The sequence below is a fragment of the Malurus melanocephalus genome, unplaced genomic scaffold (genome assembly GCF_030028575.1).
Source record: "Malurus melanocephalus ecotype Western Australia unplaced genomic scaffold, MMel_1.1 scaffold_358, whole genome shotgun sequence".
Taxonomy (NCBI): domain Eukaryota; kingdom Metazoa; phylum Chordata; class Aves; order Passeriformes; family Maluridae; genus Malurus; species Malurus melanocephalus.
The window spans coordinates 407,471-431,627 of NW_026623590.1; the positions used below are offsets into that span (position 1 = coordinate 407,471).

Here is a 24,157-nt window from a genome sequence, read left to right on the forward strand (position 1 = left end):
CTTTCCTTTCCTTTCCTTTCCTTTCCTTTCCTTTCCTTTCCTTTCCTTTCCTTTCCTTTCCTTTCCTTTCCTTTCCTTTCCTTTCCTTTCCATTGGGTTTTTTGGCCCTTGTGTTGTGCTCTTCATCAAGAGATAATTATTTTTTTGTGGATATTAAATTTATTCCATTTTAGAGGTAAGGAATTTTTGCAGAAAGAGGTGACCAAGGGCAGTGATGGGGACAGGAGCACATCCAGAGCCTCATTCTCTGTATTTCCCAGTCCYTTAAAGTTAAAGAATGACCAAACCATTTGAAAAAAATATCTAAATATCAGCTYCAGTAGAAAAACAGTCAATAGATCATCCTGCTCATTTATCCCCATAGCATCCATCTGCTACTTATTAAAACAGGCTGAAAGTGAAGTCCTCMTTCACCACCTCATTTTTCCTCCTCTTTTGTTTGTTTGCCTGCTTACTTGCCTGGGAATTTGTTGTACAGAGTCCTGAGAATGCAGAATGTACAAGAAAAAATAAACAAAAATGCCCTCAGTGCACAGATCACCCYCTGAGACGGTGCCTGTTGAGCATCCCTGCACTCCAGGGCCAGAATTCTGCTACCTTCTCACCAAAAACACAATGAAATCCATGGAATCAGCCCCTTTCCTAATGAAACTGTGACATGAATTGTGGAATGAAGGTCCTGGAGGTKTTTAGGTGGCACTGCAGCATCTGTGGGTAGAGACGGACTTGCAGTGAATATTTAATATGTGAGCAGGATYGCCTTCAGATTAATTTCTCACCAACTCAGACCATCTACATTCCTCTTCCGTGGTAACAGAGCTTTTTGTTAGGATTGTTTAGAAGTGACTATAACTTCAAGCTTCATTAAAACCAAATGTTTAATTGCACCCGTGGATCTCAGGTTTATCAATTTACTTCATTTCCCCYGTATAGGGCAGCAGAATAATATATAATAGTTTCATGTAGTGCTGTCCCAGCCAAATTTTGCTCCAGCATCACAATTTCTCAGACAAGTATGTGTTGATGGTTTATGTTGGCAGGACCTTTGCTTCTGCTGACAAGTTGGAAAAGAAAAATCCCATTTATATTTTGAGATTTTCTAAAGCCTGTTGATTTATGAAATACGACTGGCCTCGCTTTAGGTTTTGTTTTGGTTTTCCTTTTTTAGAGGGGGGGGGAAAAATTACATTTGATTTTATTGACAGTTTAAAAAGTGGAATTATTCCATTAAATTGGGTTTTGCTGATTGAGAGATTCCTGGCGAGTGAAACAGCAATTAACAAAACATTAATTATGTGAGTCATGTTTTAATTTCTGTTTGTTTGAGATGGAGAGAGCTCTCCCATCTCATGCAGACATTCCCCACGTGCCCATGTGGCTCAGAAGGAACAGGTTTCCATGTCCAGAGCGGATCAGCAGGGATGGGGATGGGGTTTGTTTGGGGCTGACCCCAGACAAGAGCAGGAACCAAACCCTGGGGAGAGATGGAGTCCAACTTTAACCCAGGCTCAGGACCACCCTGGAGCTGCTCCCCCTGGCCTGGAACCTGAGCTGATGTCTGCATGGGCTCTGTGGGATGGATATTTTTCCCTCCTTCTCAGCTACCAGTGATGGAGAAGCCAGAGGAATCATTTCAGGTAGGGGTGGGATTGTCTCTTGGCTTTCCTGCCTGCCTTCCTTGAAAATCTGATTTTCCAGCATCTGTAGCTTTGGGACTGGGGAAAACACAGATGCCGTGAATTAGACACCTGACACCAAAACTTGAAATACAAAAATTGAATACTTCAATTTGCTTTTTCTCCTCCTCAAATATTTATAATCTTGGGAACTCTGGTTGTTTTTTGTCTGATAGAAATCCCACATTGCAGCAGAAGTTGGTCTTAAGGACTTGCTGAAATCTCTTTAGGGTTCTTTATATAACTTTTGATTGGGGGTGTGTAGTTTGATAGTTTAATATCCTATTTGCCACGCTGGAGAACACTACATTGTTTAACTTTAATGACTCCTGAAAAATGGAAAAGTTTCTGGGAGCCTGGGCTGACTCAGGAGTGTGGGAGAACTGTGCTCCAGAGGGAGACCCAGAAATGGTGGAGGAGTAACAGAGGCTTCTGWGAAACCCCTGACAGCAGTGCCAGGAAACAGTAGCTATGGATTTATTTTATTTGCCTCAAATTCTCAGTCCTCAATGACTGCTGGGCATTGTTCAACACCGAAAAAAAGAAAGGAACCATAACTCTTGACTCATTATGTTTTTAAGGTGCTGTGCTTGGCACTGCACAATGGGGGGAAAAATGCAATTGCAGGAAAAGAAAATGAGTCTAAAACAGAGGCCTGGCCAAGGAAATTCGTATTTGATATTCATTATCTCATTAGAGATGGTCACAAGCCAAGTGCTGATATCCTGCAGGCAGCACTCRAGGGATAAGTGTGCTTTAAATGAAAAGATTGTTTTCCTTTATGCCGAATCTGCAGATTTTCTTTAGCCTGGGATTGCTCCACAGTTAAAGGGAAAACTGTCCTTAAAGGCCCATGCTGTCCCTTGGGGTGGGGATCACACTGGTATGCTCAGGAAAAACCCAAATTAATCATTTTAGACTCTGATCATTTTGGACTCTGATCATTTCTCCATATCCTCARCAGCTAAAGAAAATGAGGGGTAAAGTAGCTCTTTTTAAGGAAATTTTTCAAAGAAAATTTGAAAGACATTAAGTTCTATTTAAAGAAATGGTTATTTAGTTATCTTTAAATAAATTGTTATTTAATTATTTTTAAATAATCGGTTATTAAGTTCTTTCAGACAGAGGTTGGGTGTACAAGGGATAYATTGGAAACTTGGCATTGATGTGGCACATTTTGGATATGAACTCCTGGAAAAAAGATGCTCACTTAAAATATTTAAAAATAAAAATTAAAATTAAAATAAAAATAGATACAACTCTACTCTGGACACAACTAAGTTGCTCTCTTTCTAGTGTGAGTAATTAAATAAAATCTTTTCAGTCTCCAATTTTTAAAGTGAATGCTCTAAGAAAGTAAAACTTACTGTTAAAAATAACTCCCTTTTCTGTTTTTTCTGAGTTGTCAGTACAGGGAGCTGGGCAGGCTGGCCCATTTCAAACAGTGACTAATGGACTCCTGCCTCCCATATTAAATGATTAATTGCACAAGGCAAAGACAGCAATGCTGATTTGATTGTGCTGATTGCAGAGCTGCTGGTTAGTGGGGTAAAGGGAATACATCATCCTGGTTTCCTAAATCCTCCAGGGAACAAGGCAGCTCTGGCAGTGATTGAGAGGTCTCTCAGATCAGGGGTGACCTGCCCAGGACGTGGTTTGGGTCCTGGCTGGGCTGCTCCAGGGTGTGCAGGGATAAATCAGCGCTGCCTTCCATGTGCTCCATCGCCCCAGCATGTGGCTGAGGGGTGGATGTGTCTCCCCTTCTCTGCAGATGAATTACCAGCCCCTGAGCCTCGGTTCAGGTCAGTAAAACTTAAAAAAAACAGGCTCCTGTGAGAGCTGTTAGACACATTTTGATATTGTGGCTTTCCAGGCTGGTTTTTTTCCTCATGATTTTCAGCTTTTCACCAGTAAAATGTCTGTTGGCTTGGCTGAGCTGGTGTTCATGGTGATCTGTAGCAAAACTGTGCAGCCARCTTGGAATTAATCCTTCACTCAACTGTTTAGGAGACCTAAGACTGTCTGTTTCTTCATCATATCTTACTAATAACAGAATAATGAAGGCAGCTTTTTCCTAATAATCATAATTTATTTTTAAATCGTTCTTCATAGCGTCATTAACCTGCTTTTGGGTCTTTTTTCTTCTATTTTCTCTTTTTTCTTTTTTAACTTCCTGCAAGAAAATTTTACGGCAATGTGTATTGGTCTCACAGTCATTGTTGTATCTTAACAATACTTTCCTGCAGCATAGAAAGCAATAAAAAGGGCAGACACTTCTAAAACACCAAAAAGGCACACTAAGAAAATAAAGTCACTCCATGCCTTTGTCCAAAGTCCCTCTCCAGCTCTCYTGGAGCCCYTTTAGGCACTGGAAGGGGCTCTGAGRGTCCCTGGAGCCTTCTCCAGGCTGRACAATCCCAGATATTCMRCCTTTCTCYGCCTTCATTTTGCTGCAGCGTCTCAGGACAACGGGGCAGGACCCAGCACAAGGACCCTCTTTCCTCTTTGCAGGCTGTGTCTTTAGGAATTCAGCAAGAGCACTTTCACTGGCAAACCTGTGAGCTCCTCAGGGAGTCAAAATTATTGTTTTGGGCAGTAAAATGAGCGAAACAAGAGCCAACTGTTCCCGTGCCGGAGCTCCCTCCGCCGCCTCACTGTGAGATATTTCATAATCCATCCTGGCACCACCAGGCCCGTTTGATCTGGCTCCAGTCAGGGTTTGGTTTAACAGCTGTAATGCCCACTGCAAGCTGGCATGAACATTTTCACACCGTGCCTTCATTTCCCAAAGCGTTTCTCCGGGCTCTCGTTTGTTCCCTCTCGCTGCGATTCCGCGGAATCCGCGCGCCGCGAACTCCATCACATCTCTGGGAGAGTGGAAAACAAATAAAACACAAATATCATTCTGCTCTGCAGTGCAGCGCTTCAGAGGAGACAAATTTCTGTGAGCCAYTGCTTCTTTGAAAGTACAGCGTGTGCTGCAGTGACAAATGTACAGCTTTGATGTTTCCTGCTCCGCTCGCCCGTGRCACTGTAAATCAGAGTTTTGCTTTCTCGCACTCCATCATTATTAAACTCGGTGTGACTTTGGTGCAGACAAGCTCCTGAAAAGCAGGGGTTTCACTGTGCTCTCCTCTGTCCTAGGGGAATTATCGTGTTTGGAAACAGCAGCTACATTCTGGAGCCTTTGGAARGTGCCACAAATGAACACAAGATCTACCAAGCAGAGAAGCTGACAATAGCCCCGGGATCCTGCGGCCACCAGCCTGACATCCCTGCCACGAGAGCTGCTGCCAGTGACACAGCACAGCATTCTCCAGCTGGCAGGGTAGGTGCCTGATGGSCTTTTTTGGGTCTGCTTGGCAGCATTTCCACATTGCTGCCTGCCACAAGAGTCTCTTACTGAGCAAAACATGAACCCACATCATCAGCTCCTCTCGGCGTCATCTGCTGAAGTGCAGGCCTGAAATTATTTTATTACTTTTCCTCGGCTCTCCATGCATAACTTGCTTTTCAGTTTTCTTTTCAACACAGAAAAGTTAATGGGGTTCATGTTTTGGTCATACATTTTGGTTCTTTTATGCTTTTAACCAGAATTTTAAGTTTCCTAAAAATACTGAGCGATGTCTGGAAAAGTTCTTGCCCTCCCAAGGTGAAAGAGAACTTGAGAGCTGGGATACCTTGCTAATACCAGGTTTTGAATGTTTATATTTTAGTAGAAATTCTCTTATGCACACAAAAAAAATTATCAGCACATTATTTTACAGATGCATTATCACATTATTTTGCAGATGCATTATTGCAGTTGTTTTCTGTAGGCTGAGATGCACCTCATATGTATAAATATGAGGTTCATATTAATATTTAGAGAATGGAAACTAGAAAATTAAATGAGCTAAAAATGGGGAAGAGGAAAATACGTAATAAATTCATCTGCATATTGGATRAGGATTGTAGAAAAGGCTGGGTGAGGTGTTCAGGAATTATAAAATTATATAAATCTGCCATCAGCATTTATTGAATGTCACATATGGGGATTTGTACCTCCATGGATGACTAAATTTTGCACCAGGTCAATTGCTAATAAAAGTAGCCTAAGTGACATCCCTAGATATAGTTTGTGCAATGGAATGAATTTCTTTTACATTTTTAAGAATATTAAATATTACAGCTAGAGCATTAACCTTTGCATACATCATTTTAAGAATTAAACATACTTCTAAAAGTAGGTGGGGCTGGAAAGCTTGGAAAAATAACTTCATTAAAGTTTCCCCAAATGATTTGTGACTTTTGACTGGATTCCACTGAAGTAATCAATGTAGTGGTGAAATAAAATGTGTGCCTGTAGCAAGCTGATAAAATCAAAGCCATTTTATTATTACCCTTATGGTTCTCCCATTTTGCTGGTGGCTTCAACTTTAAATATCTGAAAAATATTTTTGCTCTGGTTCAGTGGACATAATTACAAAACCTGTCAGCAGTCACATCATATGGATAGGTACAATATRTTTAATGAGTAAGTTGGTTAAGTTTCTAATGTAGGGATTTTGAAAGCTGTCAGATGGAATGTGTGGAGTGAGTTCTCACATTTTGGTGTTGTCACTGAGCAGGCTGGCAGTGGACACATTGAATAAAGATGACCTGCGAAGTGGGGAGACAGAAAGCTGCTCCAAATCACACTGGGTGACAGAATTAAGCAGAAATCTCGTCTAAGGTTCAGGGCATGGTGAAAATTGTTGGCTTCTTGACAGGTCTGGGGGAGGATTTTTGGTCATTTTTTTTTCCCCTGACTTTCCACTCAACCACCTACACATAATTCTTACTGAGCAGGGCTGAAATGTGAGATCAGAAAAGGCCTTTGGATGAGATGTAGGTACAGATAAAGGATGGGACAAGCAGCAGACTCAGCTCCCAGAGCCAAACAGGAGTTTCAGTGAGCAGGGCAGAGGTGCAGAGATGTTCAGACAGGCTGTGCCCCGCTGCAGCGGGTTCTCTGTAAATTCTGGGTCATTTCATGACTCACTGGACCCTCAAATTGCACCAAGGAGAGTTTTCCAGCTGAGCTCATTGAGATGGGACCCTGCAGAATGTCTGCTGTGTAGGACAGACCCTGCAGCAGGGAATTTGCTCTGTAGCCACCAAAGAAAAGCCATTTTGGAGGTGTTGGTAGCCACGACCAGGCAGGTGATTGTTTTGGAGCGTGGAGAAAGAGAAGCTGCACTTCTGCAGTGTCAATCCAAGCCATGCAGGGAAGGCTGGGAAGGGCTGCAGCTGCTGGGACAGCAGGTTTGGGRTAGGATCAGGTGTGGGAGAGGCAGAGGAGGGAGACAATGGTCAGTGGAACAAAGCCCACTGTCCCCCACTCTCATGGCTGTGCTGATTTCACATGTCCAGTGTGCCACTGACTCTCTTTTCATTCTGAAGGATTAATTCAGCCAATGGGCTGTGCATTGGTGCAACTGGATTTCACATGTCCAGTGTGTCCCTGACTCTTCATTTCATTCTGAAGGATTAACCCAGCCAATGATGCAGCTGGCTGCAGGGTGCACGCTGCAAGAAACCATAATTAGATGTATTTAATAAATAAATATTGTATCCCAGGAATGCACACAGCCTCGGGGCACATCCCAGGAAKGGATTTGTTACACGAGGCAGCCACCAGAGGCTCATGTGATTACACCTGCTCTCCAATTCCTCCCCAGCCCAAACAGTTCCACTCTTGGTGAGGGAAATGTTTTAAACTGACTGATGTAACAGAGCTCTGCTCATACCTTTGAACTTGGATTTTCCTGTGTCATCTTTTTTTCTTCACTTGGAGGAGGATGAGGCACCTTGGAGATTCATCCCTTTAGGATGTCCTAATGAATTTCAGGGTGTGGGGGTTTTAGTGTCTGAGAGATCAATTCCATCACMAAGCACAGCCCCATGGTCATTTTGAGGCACCTCCCTCATGAGAGGTGTGTCACACCCCAACACCAGAAGTTTCAGGAGCATTCCCTCAGCTCMTCTGCCAGACCCCCTGATAAATGTAATTCTGCCAAGTGTTTGCACCATCCTTGATGTTTAGTTCATGAACAGCAGCTTTTACTCCTCTCTCCATCCATAAATGTCCAAGTGCAACCTAATTCTTTTCAAGTTATTGGAATTTTTAACACTATTAAATACGAGTTTGAAAGATTACATTTTTCACTGTTTTCTAATCCTTGTAAAACATCAAAATCATTTATCTGCAGAAAATGAAGAGGAACACTTTGATAAAATGTGAAGAAAACTTTGTGAAATTTGGCTGGAGGCGATGTCCAGCGCTGGCTCTGCTTATGGGATCACTCAGTTTGCCTTGGAACGCATTTCCTTGGAAAGCTTTGGTCATGTTTTAGGTTAAAGAGCTTTGCTGCAGCTCATCGTGGTCACTTGGAGGTCATACATCTGCTAAAACCCTTTAAGCTCTGGCAGGAAGATCAGATATTCTGCTGAGACCTCTTTTCCCTAAATGTCTCATTCCAGACACAAGGAAGGAATGACAGGATGGATGCTCAGCTGCTGTAAATCACAGAACTTTTCCAGGCACTATCAGGTCACTTAAATTTAGGGTAGCAAGGGATCTGTGAYGTGTTTTGTACTCTCACAAAATCATTATACTTTTGTCAGTGATTTTCTTTTTCCAGCTAAACATTATGATCCTTTCAGACCTGCATTTTATATGAATATGCAGATACAAAATTAAATATGTGCTTTCCATTTTTTTGGCTATTAATTTGCTTCCCCAGACACTGGCAGTTGGTTCTGCTTTTTTCTTTTGGGTTTTTCTTCCTACATAATTTATCAGTTGACTGCCTGACCTCTTCTGTGCTTCGCTCAATATCCCTTTATCTCTCATTTTTCTCRGTAACCAGTTTGTCTATTGTGTGAAATGTTTGTTAGAAGTTACCTCATCCCTCCTTTAAACGTGGCTCAGAAAAAGCAAAGGTCTTTGTGCTGGAGGGGATATTCTCCTGTGAGCAAAGATAACTCAAACATTTCAACTGCAGAAGGCTRAAAGGTTGAGAGAGAGACTTTGCACCACTCTGATCAAATCCTGAGGGGCTTTGGGAGGAAGGAAAACTTCCACGAGYAGGAGGAGGACACTACAAATTCACTACAAATTTATGTGTAGTGAAATCTGTGGAAATCTGTATTTTCTCTTGCAAGCACTTTTTTGTTTTAAGGCTGGAAACAAAATATGACTTTCATGGKTTTTTTGACAGCACAAGAGGGAGACTCTGAAGACAACGAAGTACGTGGAGCTCGTTATTGTGGCAGATAATCGCGAGGTGAGGAGCTGAGCTACAAAAAGTTCTGGGAAATGTGAGCAGGGAAGGGGCAGCTCGGTTCAGTCACCGTGGTGCTGCAAAGAAGGTGCTTCAGCCAAAAATCTGATGTTTTTCTGAGGTCAATTATCCTCCCTAATTAGGGCTGAGCAAGGGAAGGGATAATTGAGATACAACAATGCTGATATTCCACTGTAAAATTTCATGCAATGCTTCCTGAGGAGTGTGACTGTCACCTTACAGGGGTGTCAGTCAGTGTGGAAGGAGAGGCAAATATTCATTCTGTGAGCAAGTTATGTCCTCACTGCCTTCCCTCTGCCCTCAGCGGGGCTGTCAGTGCTTCTGAAGCAGAGCTTTGCCATCACAGTCCGTGAGCACCAYTGCCTTCCTGATGGTTTGCAAAGGGAGCTTCAAAGTACCCAGCACTRGCTGTGAAAACGTTCCAGTGAGTGCATGGCAAAGATCTGAATCTGGGTTGGAATTATTTTGCTGCTTTTTAGGTTTTTTTTTTAGTCTCCTTGAGCACTGCTGCTTAGGGAACTGCAATCACTCCTTGCCAGATCTGCTAAGGGAAGAACTTCTTCCCGAAATATCAGTCCTGAAAAGACCCCTCTGTAACTCGGAGAGATTTTAAAATCTTTTCAAGAGAGCTATAATCCTGTCCCACATCCTGTGTTATTCTGAGGCAGACTGTGGTTCTGGAGTCTGCTGCTGGCTTTGGGCTGCACCCTAATTGCCAAACCTCCCTGATGTGCTGGCTCTKGGGGGGAAATTGTGACATTTGTGCTGCTGGTGCATTGATCCTTTCCATTCCAAGTTTCAGAGACAAGGCAAAGACGTGGAAAAAATCAAGCAGAGGCTGATAGAAATTGCAAACTATGTTGATAAGGTAAGAATACGAGGATTGTTTCCTTTTTCCCAACCTTACTGAAGGATGCTGGTGTGAATTTGTTTCTTCTGCTATTAGATTAAGAAAACCACCACATTCAGAGCAAAGCTTCTCTCCAGCCAAGAAAACCAAAGTCAAACCTTTCATTTGCCCTTTGATACCCCAAGCCATGAGCTCTGCTCTGCTGTGTGTGGGATTCCAAGATCTGTTCCTAAGGAAAAGCACAATTCAGCCCTTGGATTTATTCACCAGGAAAGAGGGTGGGGATAATCACCTGTGGAACAGCCCATAGCAAAAAGGAGGATTATTTTAAAGAGAAATTTGGAGAACAAAGTCATTTGCAGAACAAGGGAAGGTCCAGTTGTAAGGCCTGTGAAAACACAGTTAATAAAATGCATAATCCAAGAAACATGGCAGATTAAAAATAAGCAGAAAGTGTTGGTTCAGTGAGAGCAATGAGAGAGACACACACTAGATTTTTTTGGTGTTGAAATAATTTCTTGACAGTAAACAACAAAGGCTAAGAGTCCTCTAGAGTGGTTTTTGAACAAWTTTGAGGATTATTTTTGTTGGGCTGCATGGCCAGAAAAGATTAGTAGTCTAGTAGTGAAATTATAACTGAGAGAGCCTTAATTTATCTGAGAACTTATCAAGTGATACTTCAAGGGCAATAGCTGAAGGAGAAGCATTCCTGATTAAAAACAACCTGCTGAAGACACCTCTGCCTCATCCATAATTGTCTGGCTGCCTTATTGCCAGGGGACAGGTGTTTATATGTTACCTGCTCCAAATTAATTTCTCATATTGTAATGTATTTTTTGTTTCATGCTTAATTTATGCTCAGCAAATGSCGCTGTTATGCAAATGACTGTAATGCATGGAAACAAGACAAAGATCTACTGTATGTTTTCCTCAGCCTGTCAGGCAAATCTGGGCTTGATCGATCCCTGACTCCTTCCTCCCATTAGTYTCACATCAGAATTGCTGTCTTGGCTCTGCTGATGTTGCTCTGGCTCCCCTCTGGCAGCAAAATGGCATTTGYTGGTGGGGTAAGAGATAAAATCACTTGGTTTGGTCTGTTCTGAGCAAGGCTCAATGACCCTGGCTTGTTTTCAGTTGTTATTGTGGGCCACAACTGATGCCTAATGGTTTTTACCTTCTATTTTTATATAMTCTTTTATGTATTTTATATACCCTTTTAGACATTTTCTGTGCCCTTTATGTATCCCTGTTCCCTTAACCTATATGTTTGTRATYCTTGTAGGCTGATATYCAGCTYAGTTTTGGGGTTCTGCTGGGCAGAGAGACCAAACATCCTCAGTGAGGGGTCAGAGTGCCCTGTGCTATCTCAGATTTGAGGCTCCAGCTTTGGGTGAAGCCTYCTCTCTGGARYATTTTGTGTAAACTRAACTCTGGTCTCATCCTGGGGAAAAAAAACCTTTAAAATAGAGGAGCATTACTTCATTTGTTAAGTTTCTTATTAGAAAATCCCAGATAGATGTGCTAATTTGTGAAGTCTATAAAACTTATATATTTGTTGTACATGAAGCRCATTTTTTGGTTTCTCCCATCTGTTGAGTTGTGCACTTGAGATCCCATTAAATACCGAGGTGAAACCCTTTTATCCCCTTAACTGTGTCTTGTCTCATAATTAAAAATTGGTCCTCAAGGCAGCACAAGCAGAGCACAGCACAGTTCCCCTCCCTCTGGAATTGCAATTTAGGCTCTGGGAGAGTCCATCCAGGACATGGGCAGGGAGTTGCAGGGTTTCATCTTGAGGGAAAATGCCAAACTTGGGTAGTACACAGAGAAACAGCAAATCCCTGGATCTCTTTGGATKCCTTATGGGTGTTGAGTTGGGTCAGAACTGTTTTGGAAAGATTTTGCCTGAGTCCTCTCAGGTGTTTTTCTCTGAAGAAGAGACTGTTTGACTTGTACAAAAAGGTTGATTATGCTTCTACTGAAGTATTCTCATCCAGATTTCACAGACTTGTTTCTATTCTCCTCTCCTCAGTTTTACAGGCCCCTGAACATCCGAGTGGCCCTGGTGGGGGTGGAAGTGTGGAATGACATGGAYAAATGCTCCATTTCCCAGGACCCCTTCACCAGCCTGCACGAGTTCCTGGACTGGAGGAAGCTCAAACTCCTCCCTCGAAAAGCCCACGACAATGCCCAGCTGATAAGGTACCCTTGGCTCTGGCTTTGATACCAGATTTKGGGGATTTTGGGGATTTTKKGGRTTTCAGGAGAGCAGTACCAAGTCCTTCCCCTGCACAGGAAGGAACACCTGTGCTCCTGAGGGTTTATCTTTCCCCTCTGTAAATATCAAACACAAAAACACTCTGCAGGGTCCTTCAGCAGATGCTTCAGGGGAGTTTCTTTGCCCAGCCCTGAGTACAGCTCATGATCAGAGAGAGGTCTGTAATGAGCTGCTGCATACTCAGGGTATGAATTTATAACCAGTTTAAACTGGTCTCTGTAAATTTTTCTGCTCTGACCCTAAAGTGGAGCCTGTTTCGTAGTGAAAAGAGCTCAGTGTGCTTTAAAATGCTGTCTAAATGAGACAATTCATTGGCATTTGTGATACAAAAATTAAATCATAAACACATTTTACCCTGCTGCTTATTCTTGGATTAAAGTAATTGAGTAAAGGTCCCTGTCAACCCAAACCTGTTCGTGATTCTGTGAAAGTAAAAGCACTCCTAAAAAAGAAAAAAAAAAGGTAAGAGGAACACCTTTTTCTCAAATCAGGTGTTATTTTGATCAATTGACTATCCTCTATGCTATGCAGATAAACACACCTGATGTCTTAGTAATTAAAAGGAGTTATTTACTTCTTCCATTACCTGAGTAAKAATAAATTGAGCCTTTCCAAACCGTCCCTCCTGAGATATTTGATTGCTCTCTGTGTATAATARCACTTTGTTTGAAATTATTACACTACAGGCTATGGATCATCACAAGTAGCACATAAACTTCTCCCTGCATTACAATAACCMTTCTTGGAGTTAGAGATGTTACTTTTATGTTTGTGCTTCTGTTCCTGGCTTTAGTCAGCAGGAGAAAGGAAAAAAAAGGGGGAAGAAGGGTCGTGTTGCAGCAGGAAAAAGAAGGGGGTGATCAAATAGGGGTGTTTAAATGGGGATGATCAGATGGGAAAATCTAATGGGGATGATCAAATGGGAATGATCAAATGGGAAAATACAATGGGGATTATTCAATGGGGTGATCAAATGGGAAAATCCAATGGGGATGATCAGATGGGAAAATCTAATGGGGATGATCAAATGGGAATGATCAAATGGGAAAATCCAATGGGGATGATTCAATGGGGTGATCAAATGGGGGTGATCAAATGGGAAAATCCAGTGGGGGTGATCCAATGGGAGAGATCCAATGGGAGAGATCCCAAAGGGGTGATTAAAGGGGTTGATCCAATGGGGGTGACCCAAAGAGGGTGATCCAATGGGAAAATCCAATGGGGGTGATCAAATGGGGTGATCCAATGGAAGAGATCCAATGGGAGAGATCCCAAAGGGGTGATTAAAGGGGTTGATCTGATGGGGGTGACCCAAAGAGGGTGATCCAATGGGAAAATCCAATGGGGGTGATCAAATGGGGTGATCCAATGGGAGATATTTGGATGTTCCCAAAGCTGGCACACTGTGGTTCAGTTCAGCCAAGTCAGCACAGCCCATCTGAGCTTTTCATTGCTTTAGACCCACAAATATGAGAGCTGGAGCGGGATCTTTGTTTGGGATTGGCAGAAATACAAAGCTGACGATAGCGGGGCGGTGTCTCAGCATTGAGTGTGACCCTGTGTCTGTTCTCCCCCTCTCCCCACCCTGCAGTGGGGTCTATTTCCAGGGCACCACCATTGGCATGGCTCCCATCATGAGCATGTGCACGGCAGAGCAGTCTGGAGGGGTCGTCATGGTAAGTGGGGGAAGAGCAGCTCCCAGGCTGGGCTGACACCAGATCAGTTCTGCTCTCTCTGCATCAGCCCCATCTGTCCCATTTTCCATCTCTGCACTGTTTATATCCCCCTTCACATTGCTTGTAAATGATAGTTTCCATAGCAAAAAAACCCCAAATAATGCATTACAATATAGCAGGGCCTCTTTGTAAGGAGTTCATGCCTCTAATTGTTATTGAGCCAGGTGCTGGGGTGCTGCGAGGGAAGAGAACCAGAAGATGTATTTGTTATCCACTTGGGCATACTTGTGTTACAGGCAGCAGCAGTCTATCCTGAATCTTTTATTATATTGATTTTATTCTGTATTTATAGAGTTTCCTGTGTTGGGCCTTMTTTTCCATCGTTGCAGCAGGGGTTTTATTGCATTGCCAGACAGTGAGAACAAACAATGGCAGCATTTATTCCACCTGAGTCTCTCCCAGGGCATCACTGGTTGTTGTTAGATCAACACACAAGTAAACATCTTGTCCAATTGCTCTGAAGTATTTCCTTTCTGATTTTTTTTTTTTTTAAATTGTAATTTGGAACAGTGTTTTGTGCTAAGATGGAGGGAAGAAGCTTTAAAATAGAAYGTTCAAATCACTTATTTTGGGGGAGAGTTGTGTCAAAATTGCAGAAAAGACCAAGGTTCTTGGTAGCTTGAGAAGCTGAATCTGTAATTGTCTGTAACAATTGTTCCCTGGGTACCTGGGGGTGAGGAACAAAAGGAGAAAAAAGGGAAGAAAGAGCTGTAGGAGTCTCCCAGTGCAATTCCAAGTCTTTATAAAGGCACATCTGAGGCAGACAGCCCCGTTTTAGCCATTTGACTCTCAGGCCTGCAGTCACTTTGGCTTTATCTGCACTCAGAGATGCCCCCAATGGTGACCTTTTTTGTCCTTTTAATTTTTAGTGTCAGATTTAAAACACTCCACAGAATAATTTACTGCCAAGTCAGTTCTCTTTGCTCTGGAAACTGTCTTTTTAAAGAGAAATAATTACAAATAGTTCATTCCAGCAACGAGAAAACAAGAATCAGCATTTCTTCAGAGTGTTCTCATGGAGAAGGGACTGATTTATGTCTCCAGGCTCTGTGGATGAACCCTGGCTGCAGCTTCTGTCCTGAAAGGGAGCACGATGTTACCCAGAGACTCAGTGAATTAATTCAAGGTGCAGATGAACTTAGGGGTTGCATAAAATAAATAGAAATCTTCTCCAGTTCCCTAAGCAAATCCTCAAAAAGGAGCCAAATCCAAAAGAAGCAAACCCTCACCCCAAAACCCAAAAGTGCAGCTGCCCAACCTTCCCCTGGGTTAACAAAGGCTGATTCAGGGACAGACAAACCACATTTATCAATATTGGTGCTGTACCCTGGCACAGCTGGGGTGAGTCCCCATCCCTGCAGGGATTTCACAGCCTTGTGGATGTGGCTCTTGGGGACAGGGGCAGTGGTGGCYTTGGCAGTGCTGGGGAATGGTTTGGACTCCATCATCTTCAAGGTCTGGTCCARCCTAAAAGATTCTGKGATTCTATGAAAGAATGAATCACTCTTATCCCAGGAGGCTGAGGGGCTCAGGTGTCTCAACAAATGTGTGCAAATGAACCTTTGGCCAACCTCATAATTCAGCCAATTTCTCGCCCATCCCACCCCAAAAACTCAACACCTTCTCTGGTTTTAGAGAGAGAAGAGACAACGGGAGACTGCGTAAGAAATAACATTTGAATACAAAATCTGGACTGATTCTTTTATGATCTGATTCTCCTGGTTCTTTTTGCAGTTAGTCAGCTYGACTTTATGATCTAAATTCCTCTGCCATGCCTCCCTGGGAGCCTGCCTGTCTCTTTGCTCCAGGGCTGAGTTCTCTCAGTAGGTGACACCCTGTCTGCCATTAATTTTSAGAGGAACTCGGAGCGGGCAGAGCAGCCATGTGAGTGTGAGGAGCTTTAACAAGACCTTTATCATCTCATTTTCCTGTGAAGTTTCTGTAGTGTCATAGAAAAACGAAAGAAGTTGACATTAAAGCGAGGCTTTGACATGATTCAGTCTTCAYTCTCCTGTTTCCAAAGGTTGCCCGCTGAATTCACGGATTTAAAAGTAAAATTTTGCTGAGAAAAGAGGAAAGTGACTTTTCATATGGGCAGATAGTGAAAGGGCAGTGGAGAAAGGTTTTAAACTAATAGAGGAGAGATTTAGATGAGATGTTAGGAAGGAATTGGAGGGTGGGGAGGCACAGGGTGTCCAGAGAAGCTGTGGCTTCTCCTGGATCCTGGCAGTGCCCAAGGCCAGGCTGGAGCACCCTGGGATGGTGGAAGGTGGGACTGGATGGTTTTTTAGGTCCCTTCCAGTTCAAACCCTTGTGGGATTCTGTGGCTCTGTGAACTCAGCAGGATCAGGGCATTTCAATCTGACAATATTGAATTATTAGGATTTATTGAAACCCCAGTGGAACGAAGCAGAGCTCAGCTGCATGTTTTGTACCACAGCTCACCATGCCTGAACAGGAGATGGCTGCTGATCCAGAGGTTGTGAAACTGCTGGGGAAAGGCTTTCACTGCTCAAGTTAACATTCTGAGACGCTGCTGGAATAAATCCAAGTCACATTGCTGTTCATTTTTTTTTACTCCTTGCGATACTCAAGCGGTCTCAGTATCAAATGGAACATGTCAGTGTTTGTTTTGATAATCTTCATTTATGCTGTCTTCAAATAATCTCTTTTGCTGAGGCATCACATTCCTCCTTTTAAAAACCCTCTCTAGAAGCTGATAAAATTGCATTCCAAGTGGATCTGAGCAAGTAATGAGAACCTCATGGGCTGGGGTAATTGTCTGCCTCTTCAAGTCCCAAATTACATTTCACATCATTTATTGCACTGCTTCTGGAGTGGGCTGTGTGAATCCTTGTTTTTGGTTTTAATTGACAGCTTCAGAGTAGTCAGAGAAATAAAATCACTGTTCAGTAAGTACAGGAGATAGTGGAAAAACAAAGAAATTCTGAGCTCAGTGCGGTGAGTGTCTGGGTAGCTCAGTGGGGAGTTTCTGACTTGACCAGACAGAAATTTCAAGGCATCAGCCAATGAGTCATAATGGTAAATTATATGGAATTATTTTGCTGTTTTCTTCATCTTCAGTCCTGCAATGCTCTCAATTTGAGTTGTGCTCTTTTCCTGACATCAACTTCAATTACATTGAATTCTCTAAATATTCCACAAATTACTGTGTGCACAAAGATAAATCCTTCTGTATCTGACCAGTATCTAAATAAGATATCTCATTATGTAGGCACTGTGCAGGACAAACTGGCTGTCACAAGATTTTTATGGTAAGATTAAAAAAWTCAGGAAAAAAAAATTTAAATAGACGTTTTATTGCAATATAAAGTTCTTTTGAGTTTATTCCAGTTGCAGAAGGAGCAGTTTTGTGTGTTCAGACTCTGTTTTCTTCTTGATTTTGTTTGCTGCTTGAGAAATGATTTACTAAAAATATTAACCCAGACAGATGAAAGAAGAAACTCTTAAATCTACCCCAAGTCATATATTAAGGTTTCCATTAGTACACAGATAATGCTTTAGACAGTTTTACCTTTCACTTCTTTTTAGTCTGGAGTTTGGCTTAGATGATGCTGAAGGAGTTATTTAAAGTGAATATATTCATGCACGCTTCTGGAGCAGGCAGCTGTACACAGTAATTCCATTTACTGCCTGATAAATAGTGGATCATGCATTTATATTACATGTTTATGCCTTCAGGGAAAGCTTTCCTACAAGTGTAGTGGTTTTTTTTTCCTTCCCCTCAAGGAAAATGATCGATGTGGAAAGGTCTCTCACTTGTGGTTAAGCCAAAACACCATTCTGGTCAGCAGCCTGTAATCAGATCATGCAGKGAATTTCTCAGGGATGATTGTCCCAAAAATCAGCATTTAAACGAGGTTTAATGTTAAAATTTCAAACTGCCACTTTCAACACTTAGAGTATTCATAGGTTAATAAGAGGCCGTGGAAGATTTTGGCCTTTCATTTTAAAAAGGAGATTTTCAAAGGTGTTCATTTTTTCTTACGAGGTTTGTGAAATCTTGGGCATTCTGATGTTAAAGAAACAGTCTGGGGCATATTAAATAGACTGAGTGAAGTCTCTTGCTGMATTTTAAATTTGCCTCCTGACATGAAGGATCTTCTCCCTCCTCACCCTCACCCATAAAAAATTGCCTTTTCCAGCACTCCATGGCTGGGTGACCTCTCTCTGCCACTGCTGGGTTTTGGGGCTTTGGGGGATTTATTGAACAGTGGAATTTTAAATCAAATTACAGAAATTACCCCAGTGTCCAAAGCTGCCCAATGGCCTCAAACATCTTTTGTGTTGGGAAGACTGGGTGAGCCTGAATTCTCAGTCTGCCCTTGGTATATGTGGATGAATTTAAAATTGAGTTTATTCAACAACAGAGCAACTTCTGCTGTTAAACTGATAAAACATTTCAAGGGTAGTAGGAGCTCAGAGGGGGAATGGGTGCTTTAAATTGGGTTYATAGGCTGAACTGACTGGCTCTTTTGTGGGTTTTTTTTTTTTGAAGGATCACTCAGAAAACCCCCTGGGTGCAGCAGTGACGTTGGCTCACGAGCTGGGGCACAATTTTGGGATGAATCACGACACACTGGAGAGGGGCTGCAGCTGCAAGGCATCCACTGAGAAAGGGGGCTGCATCATGAACCCCTCCACTGGGTAAGTGTGGTTCTTTTTGTGCCTCAGGAACTTTGAAAGGTAAAATAAAAGAGATTTTTCAATGGTGGGACAGTTATGGGTTTTCGTGCCTCAGGAATTTTGAAAGGTAAAAAAAAAGACTTTTCCACAGTGAGACAGTTACGGATTTTGGTGCCTCAGGAATTTTGAAAGGTAAAAAAAAAAGGGACTTTTCAACAGTGGGACAGTTAGGGTTTTTTTTGCCTCCAAAACTTTGAAAGGTAAAAAAAAAAGAGATTTTTCAATGGTGGGACAGTTATGGGTTTTCGTGCCTCAGGAATTTTGAAAGGTAAAAAAAAAGGGACTTTTCCATGGTGGGACAGTTATGCGTTTTTGTGCCTCAGGAACTTTGAAAGGTAAAAAAAAGAGAGATTTTTCAACGGTGGGACAGTTACGGGTTTTTTTGCCTCTGAAACTTTGAAAGGTAAAAAAAAAGATTCTTTTCAGCTGTGGGATTGTTATGGGTTTTCAGGCCTCAGGAACTTTAGGAGGTAAAAAAAGAAGAAAAGACTTTTCAACACCTGTTGAATCTTCTCAAGCTGAAACAATTAAATATKTTATCAGAGCACAAAATATACCATTGCACCTTTCTATTTTCAGGTTATCAATGGGAGAGACAAAAATGCTGTAAGCAACTGGTTAATTTAAAAAAAAAAAAAATCCACAAGAAAACAAACTGTGTTGCGAGTGTTAAATCAGAATTTGACCTTCTCTCCTCTTGCCAGCTGAGTGTCAGTCACAGCAGGAAATGAGCCAAGGTTCAGATGAGTGTGTAGGAAATCCAGAAATGCAGGAAATGCACTCTCAGACTCTGCAAACTCTCTGTCTCATGCTGAGGAGGTTTTTAGTTTTACATAAACTKTTTGTTGTAGGTGTTGGGAAGTTTTAACGTGTGAGCAAATGAAATGTGTAAGGTCGGTGGGATTGAGGCTGCTCTGTGTAAGAAAAGAAATTAGAAATATGGGAAATTTAAGCCAGTGATTAGAAATATGGGAAATGAAACAGTGATTAGAAATATGGGAAATGAAACAGTGATTAGAAATATGGGAAATGAAACAGTGGTTAGAAATATGGGAATTGAAGCCAGTGATTAGAAATATGGGAAATGAAACAGTGATTAGAAATATGGGAATTGAAGCCAATGAAGCTGTGGTCACCTCTGAGAGTGCAGGGCCAGGAGCTGGATTTGATCCTGTCCAGCTCAGGACATTTCCTGATTCTCTGGGTGGGTACTAAAGGGTGGCTCTGCTGGTGGCAAAGGGGCCAGGGGACAGTGTTGGAGACACTGAAATTCCAGGCATTCTGRGCAGATTGAGCTGTCACTGCTCGCTGGGATGGATTTTAAATTCCTGTTGAAACTGAAGGATATGAGGAACGAGTTCTCCATGTCCATGTCCAGCCTAGGATTGGCAGGATTAAATTGAAGTAAGATTTGCCTCTGATGGTAAATCATGTGTTAGGCTGGACCAACTGCAGGAATTAGACTGCCTGAGACTGGAATCCAGTAAGAACCAGTGAGGCAAATATCTGCCAGCAGTGTAGGTCCAGCTGGATGTGCCTCAGGACAACGGGACGGTCTGGATGTTCTCTGATGTCTCTTCCAGCTCCAGAATTGCTCTGTGCTCTCAAAGTTCAGCTGTTGCTTAAAAACCTCTTCTGGGAACAGTGCTCAGCTTTCCCTCTGCCTTTTCTGAGCCTGAAAATTTCTGGGAAAGGAGGGGAGAGGKCAGGGAGTGTCGGGCAGGGCTGCTCCCTGCTGGTCCCACAGCAGCCTTGGAACCCCTTCAAAGGCAAAGCTGTCACCCTCCATCAGGGCAGAAATCATGCTCAGCGAGCTGAGAGACAAACAAAAGAGAGTTGTGTGAGTGGAGGAGAACCAGAGGGATTCCTGCAGTCTGGGAAAGGAAAAGAACTCAGCTCTTCTGAGGCAGGGAATTGCATCCTGCACTGGTCAGGGCTGGGGTGGTGTGGGGCAGAGGGAAGGGGGAGAGGGCTTTGGGGTGGGAGAGGGCTCTGGGATGGGATGGGATGATGTGGGAGAGGTTTTTGGGGTCAGAGAGGTCTCTGGGGGGGAGGGGTCTGGGGTGGGATGGGGTGAGGTGGGAGAGGTTTTTGGGGTCAGAGAGGTCTCTGGGATGGGGTGATGGCAGGGCAGGGCTGAGCTCTGAGCTCCTGAAGGAACAATCTCAACATCTCCCAGCTCAATGGGTTCCTGGTTCTGCATCCAGCAGCTCCACTCCGGAATAAACACTGGGAATGCTCTCAGCACATGAATTTCTGGACACGTTGAGAGCTCATCTGGTGAGGGGGACATTGAAGAGCTCCTTCCTCGTTGTGCTTTCACCCTGCAGTGTTTGGGTGGGTGTGATCCTGTCTGCAGGGATGGCAGTGCCAGGCTTGGCTCAGGGCCAGAGCAAGGCTGTGCCCACCCAGTTCCTCGGGATATGAGGGATTGGATTTTCATTCCTCACCCCTCAGAGATGACTCCAAACTGCCCAGCTCCCCTGGGGGGTTTCTGTGGCACCCCRTATCTCTGGGCAGGGGGAGTCAGCCCCACCTTGCAGTGCCTTTTTTGGGTTTCACCCAAAAAGTGGTACCCGAGGAGAGCCGTGGCTGTCTCTGATTATTGATTTATTAATGGAAACTTCACCTTTGGGTTGTTAGCCTGAGGCTTTATCTCAACACCTGCTGCCAGTCTGTGAGAAATGTTCCTGGAGAGCACTTCATGCCTTGAGCYGAGCTGCATCTCACCAATTTCAAATTAACTCTTTGAATATTTAATTACCCAACGTGTCTCACCMATAGCAATATTGCCTTGAGCACCATTATTTGAGGAACTCTGAGAAGTTTTCCTCTCTGGAAGTGCTTTTCTGTAAAGGGAAAACCAAATGAATGCAGCCAAAAAATCAAAATTAAGAAACATTAAGAGCTCTGAAAACAGCCAAAAAATCAAAATTAAGAGCATCCCACATCCATTTAGAGAGACAGTCTGCTCTCAATGTACTCATTGCATTCTCTCTGAGCTCTTCTAGTTATTTTAAGGTAGATTTAATGAGTGAAATAAAAAAAACTTTGGGCTAAAGGCAGTGTAAAAAGTCCTTGTCTGATATCTACAAAGAATGGGAAATAAATACTTGAGTTACAACAGAAAGGCCTCTGAATTTAGCTTTGGAGTTGTTGGGGTGGTCGTGCACAAAAGGGAATGTTTTAAGCTTGTTACTTAAAAGGGATTTAATCRATTATTGTAATTTCTTTCAGTTCTTCTGTTTCAGTCTTTGAAGAGGTCTGGGAAATTAGGTCTTGGTGGGAAAAATCCTCCAGGGATCAGGGTGGAATTTCAGCTCTGTTGGATCTGTCCTTTAATCAGCTTYCTATAGTTTTTATTCTTAAAAGATACCAACAAGATGGGCACCAGTTGTGTGAGCTACAAATGTCTAAAGACCTGCTGCTTTCGCAAAATACTTATTTTTATAACACGAAATCAAGCACAAAGCACTACAAATTTGTGCAAATCCAGGACTTGTAGAAATTCCAGATATCTGCTATAAAAATCACATAAAWTCTTCTGTAGAAATGGGCATGGTTCCTATAGAAATACTATCARTAGTATCAAATAATATCAGTATTTAATACTAAAATTAATATTTAGTACTAAGGAATATCAATATTTAAATCTATTTAATATTGATACTAATAGTATCAATAAGGAATATTTAATACTAATTGTTCTCTTTTTTTTATGCATGTGTTGTAATGCTATTCCTTTAGGTTTTTTAATTGTTTTGAATATGGGCTGAGAGATTTGTGAATCTTTTTACTGAGATCTCATTATCTGGAAGCTAAGGAACTAGGCTGAGCCAGTGAGTATTCCACTTGTTTTCCAAATATCCCCCCAAAGTTTCCACTCTTAGGAGTGAAAATATTCCTCCTGCCAGGCAGATAAATACCAGAGAGTTCTGGTGCAACCCAAAGCACAGGTCTGGATTTATACCAGAAGAAGCAGAACTCAGCACTGCAGAGCCAAATGCTGCCAATCAGCAGCACTTCTTTATTTAATAATTCTGGAAATGTGCTTTTCGTGCCTCCTTCCTCATCAGAATTGAGCACCGTGGGGTTGAAGTCAGGTGAGCTCCCATGAAATTRTTGAAATACTGAGTTCAGATATTTTAAACATTTTTATCAGCCTTTAAGGGGAGCGAGATGTTGATATTTAATCTTCTCCCCTCCTGCAAAGCCAAGGGTTGAATTTCTCTCTCTCATTTCCTTGGGTGCTCTGTTCTGCTCGTGTCCATGTGGGTGATCCACATTGGGAATTTGTGGAATTCCCTGGGAATTTGTCTCCAGGGAAGTGAGCACACCAGGAATTTCCTCTTCCTCCCTCTCACAGGGAGGGSTCCTTGATCCCTTTCTGTTTTCTCCTTGATCCCTTTCTGTTTTCTCCTTGCTGGGTTAATGAGAGCAGGAATCCTCCAAGGACAGGCATTTTCACCAAGCCCACAGTAGATTTTTTCCCTTTGGGAGGTCGATCCTTGCAATAACAAATCCTCTTTCATTGCCYCCTGGCAGAAGTGTTTTGCTCTTCCCAGGATCATTTCTTGTTGCTGGGCTGATGGGAATGACTCCCAGGACAGAGCCTTTTTTTCCATCTCTTTTCCTTCCCAAAGACACAAAAATAAATTTTTTTCTGATGGAAAAGGGGGTGATGGGGAAGGGGCTGCTTTGTGGTGTCCTCTTCATCTCCTTTTGCACCTGGGAATGAGGGAGATTTTTTTCAGGTCTGTCCTGCTGCCCATACCCTCTTGCTTTTTCTATAATTAATTATGAGATGGAACACTCCACCTTGATCTGGAAGGTTCTCCTCAAAGCCCATCGTGGAAAAAAGATTAAATAAATGCAAAATAATTTCAAATRCGCAGGACAACAAAGATACTGAATGGGCTGTTGTTTCAAAACATGAAACAAGTGGAAGATATTCAAGAAGTGGGAAAATTGATGTGTGGGAGGGCATGGCTATTGATAYTTGCTTAACAACCTTCTGAATGAAAAATATCTCTTGGGAAACTTTCATTTTAATCTAGGTCCCTACTAGGCCTGGTTTTCCTCTTTTCTAAGAGATCCAAGGTMTATTCTGATTTATATTCTGTGATGATACACAGGAAAGGCTTGGGCCAGGCATAGGAACAAGGAAGAAGCTTTTTTAGGATACTTTTCCCACACAAATCCCCTTTATCATGTTCTTTTAGTGTGATATTCCTTTTGGAAGGTCAAGCATGAACTGAACCCCAGGAGCCAGGGGAAAAAAAAAAAAAAAAAAAAGGGGGCGACAAAAATCTAATTAAAAAATTAGGGTTAGGGTTAAACCCATCCTTATCTTGGATCTGGTGTTCCATTTCCAATTTTCACAGCTCGAATTTAAAGACACTCAGTATTTCTCCCTCAGTCAGATTTTAAATTGAATTTATTGAGATAAATATGGCTGTAGATGTTACAGGGAATTGGGGCTTGGGCTGTGACGTTGCTGGGGTTTCTGTGGTGATGGTCATGAGTGAAAAAAAAAAAAAAGGATAAATTAGATCAATTTAACCTTTCAACTATAGATTATT

The 24,157-nt window shown here is 42.5% G+C and overlaps 1 protein-coding gene across 1 annotated transcript in view; it reads left to right on the plus strand.

Moving 5' to 3' along the window:
- ADAM12 (ADAM metallopeptidase domain 12) overlaps nucleotides 1–24,157 on the plus strand; it is a 159,803-nt gene that overhangs the window by 96,115 nt on the left and 39,531 nt on the right. Inside the window, exons 6-11 of the mRNA XM_057378427.1 lie at nucleotides 4,821–5,004; nucleotides 8,921–8,986; nucleotides 9,801–9,872; nucleotides 11,887–12,056; nucleotides 13,724–13,808; nucleotides 18,388–18,536. Of these exons, the coding sequence (XP_057234410.1) occupies nucleotides 4,821–5,004; nucleotides 8,921–8,986; nucleotides 9,801–9,872; nucleotides 11,887–12,056; nucleotides 13,724–13,808; nucleotides 18,388–18,536 (726 nt within the window). The remainder of the gene's footprint in view (nucleotides 1–4,820; nucleotides 5,005–8,920; nucleotides 8,987–9,800; nucleotides 9,873–11,886; nucleotides 12,057–13,723; nucleotides 13,809–18,387; nucleotides 18,537–24,157) is intronic.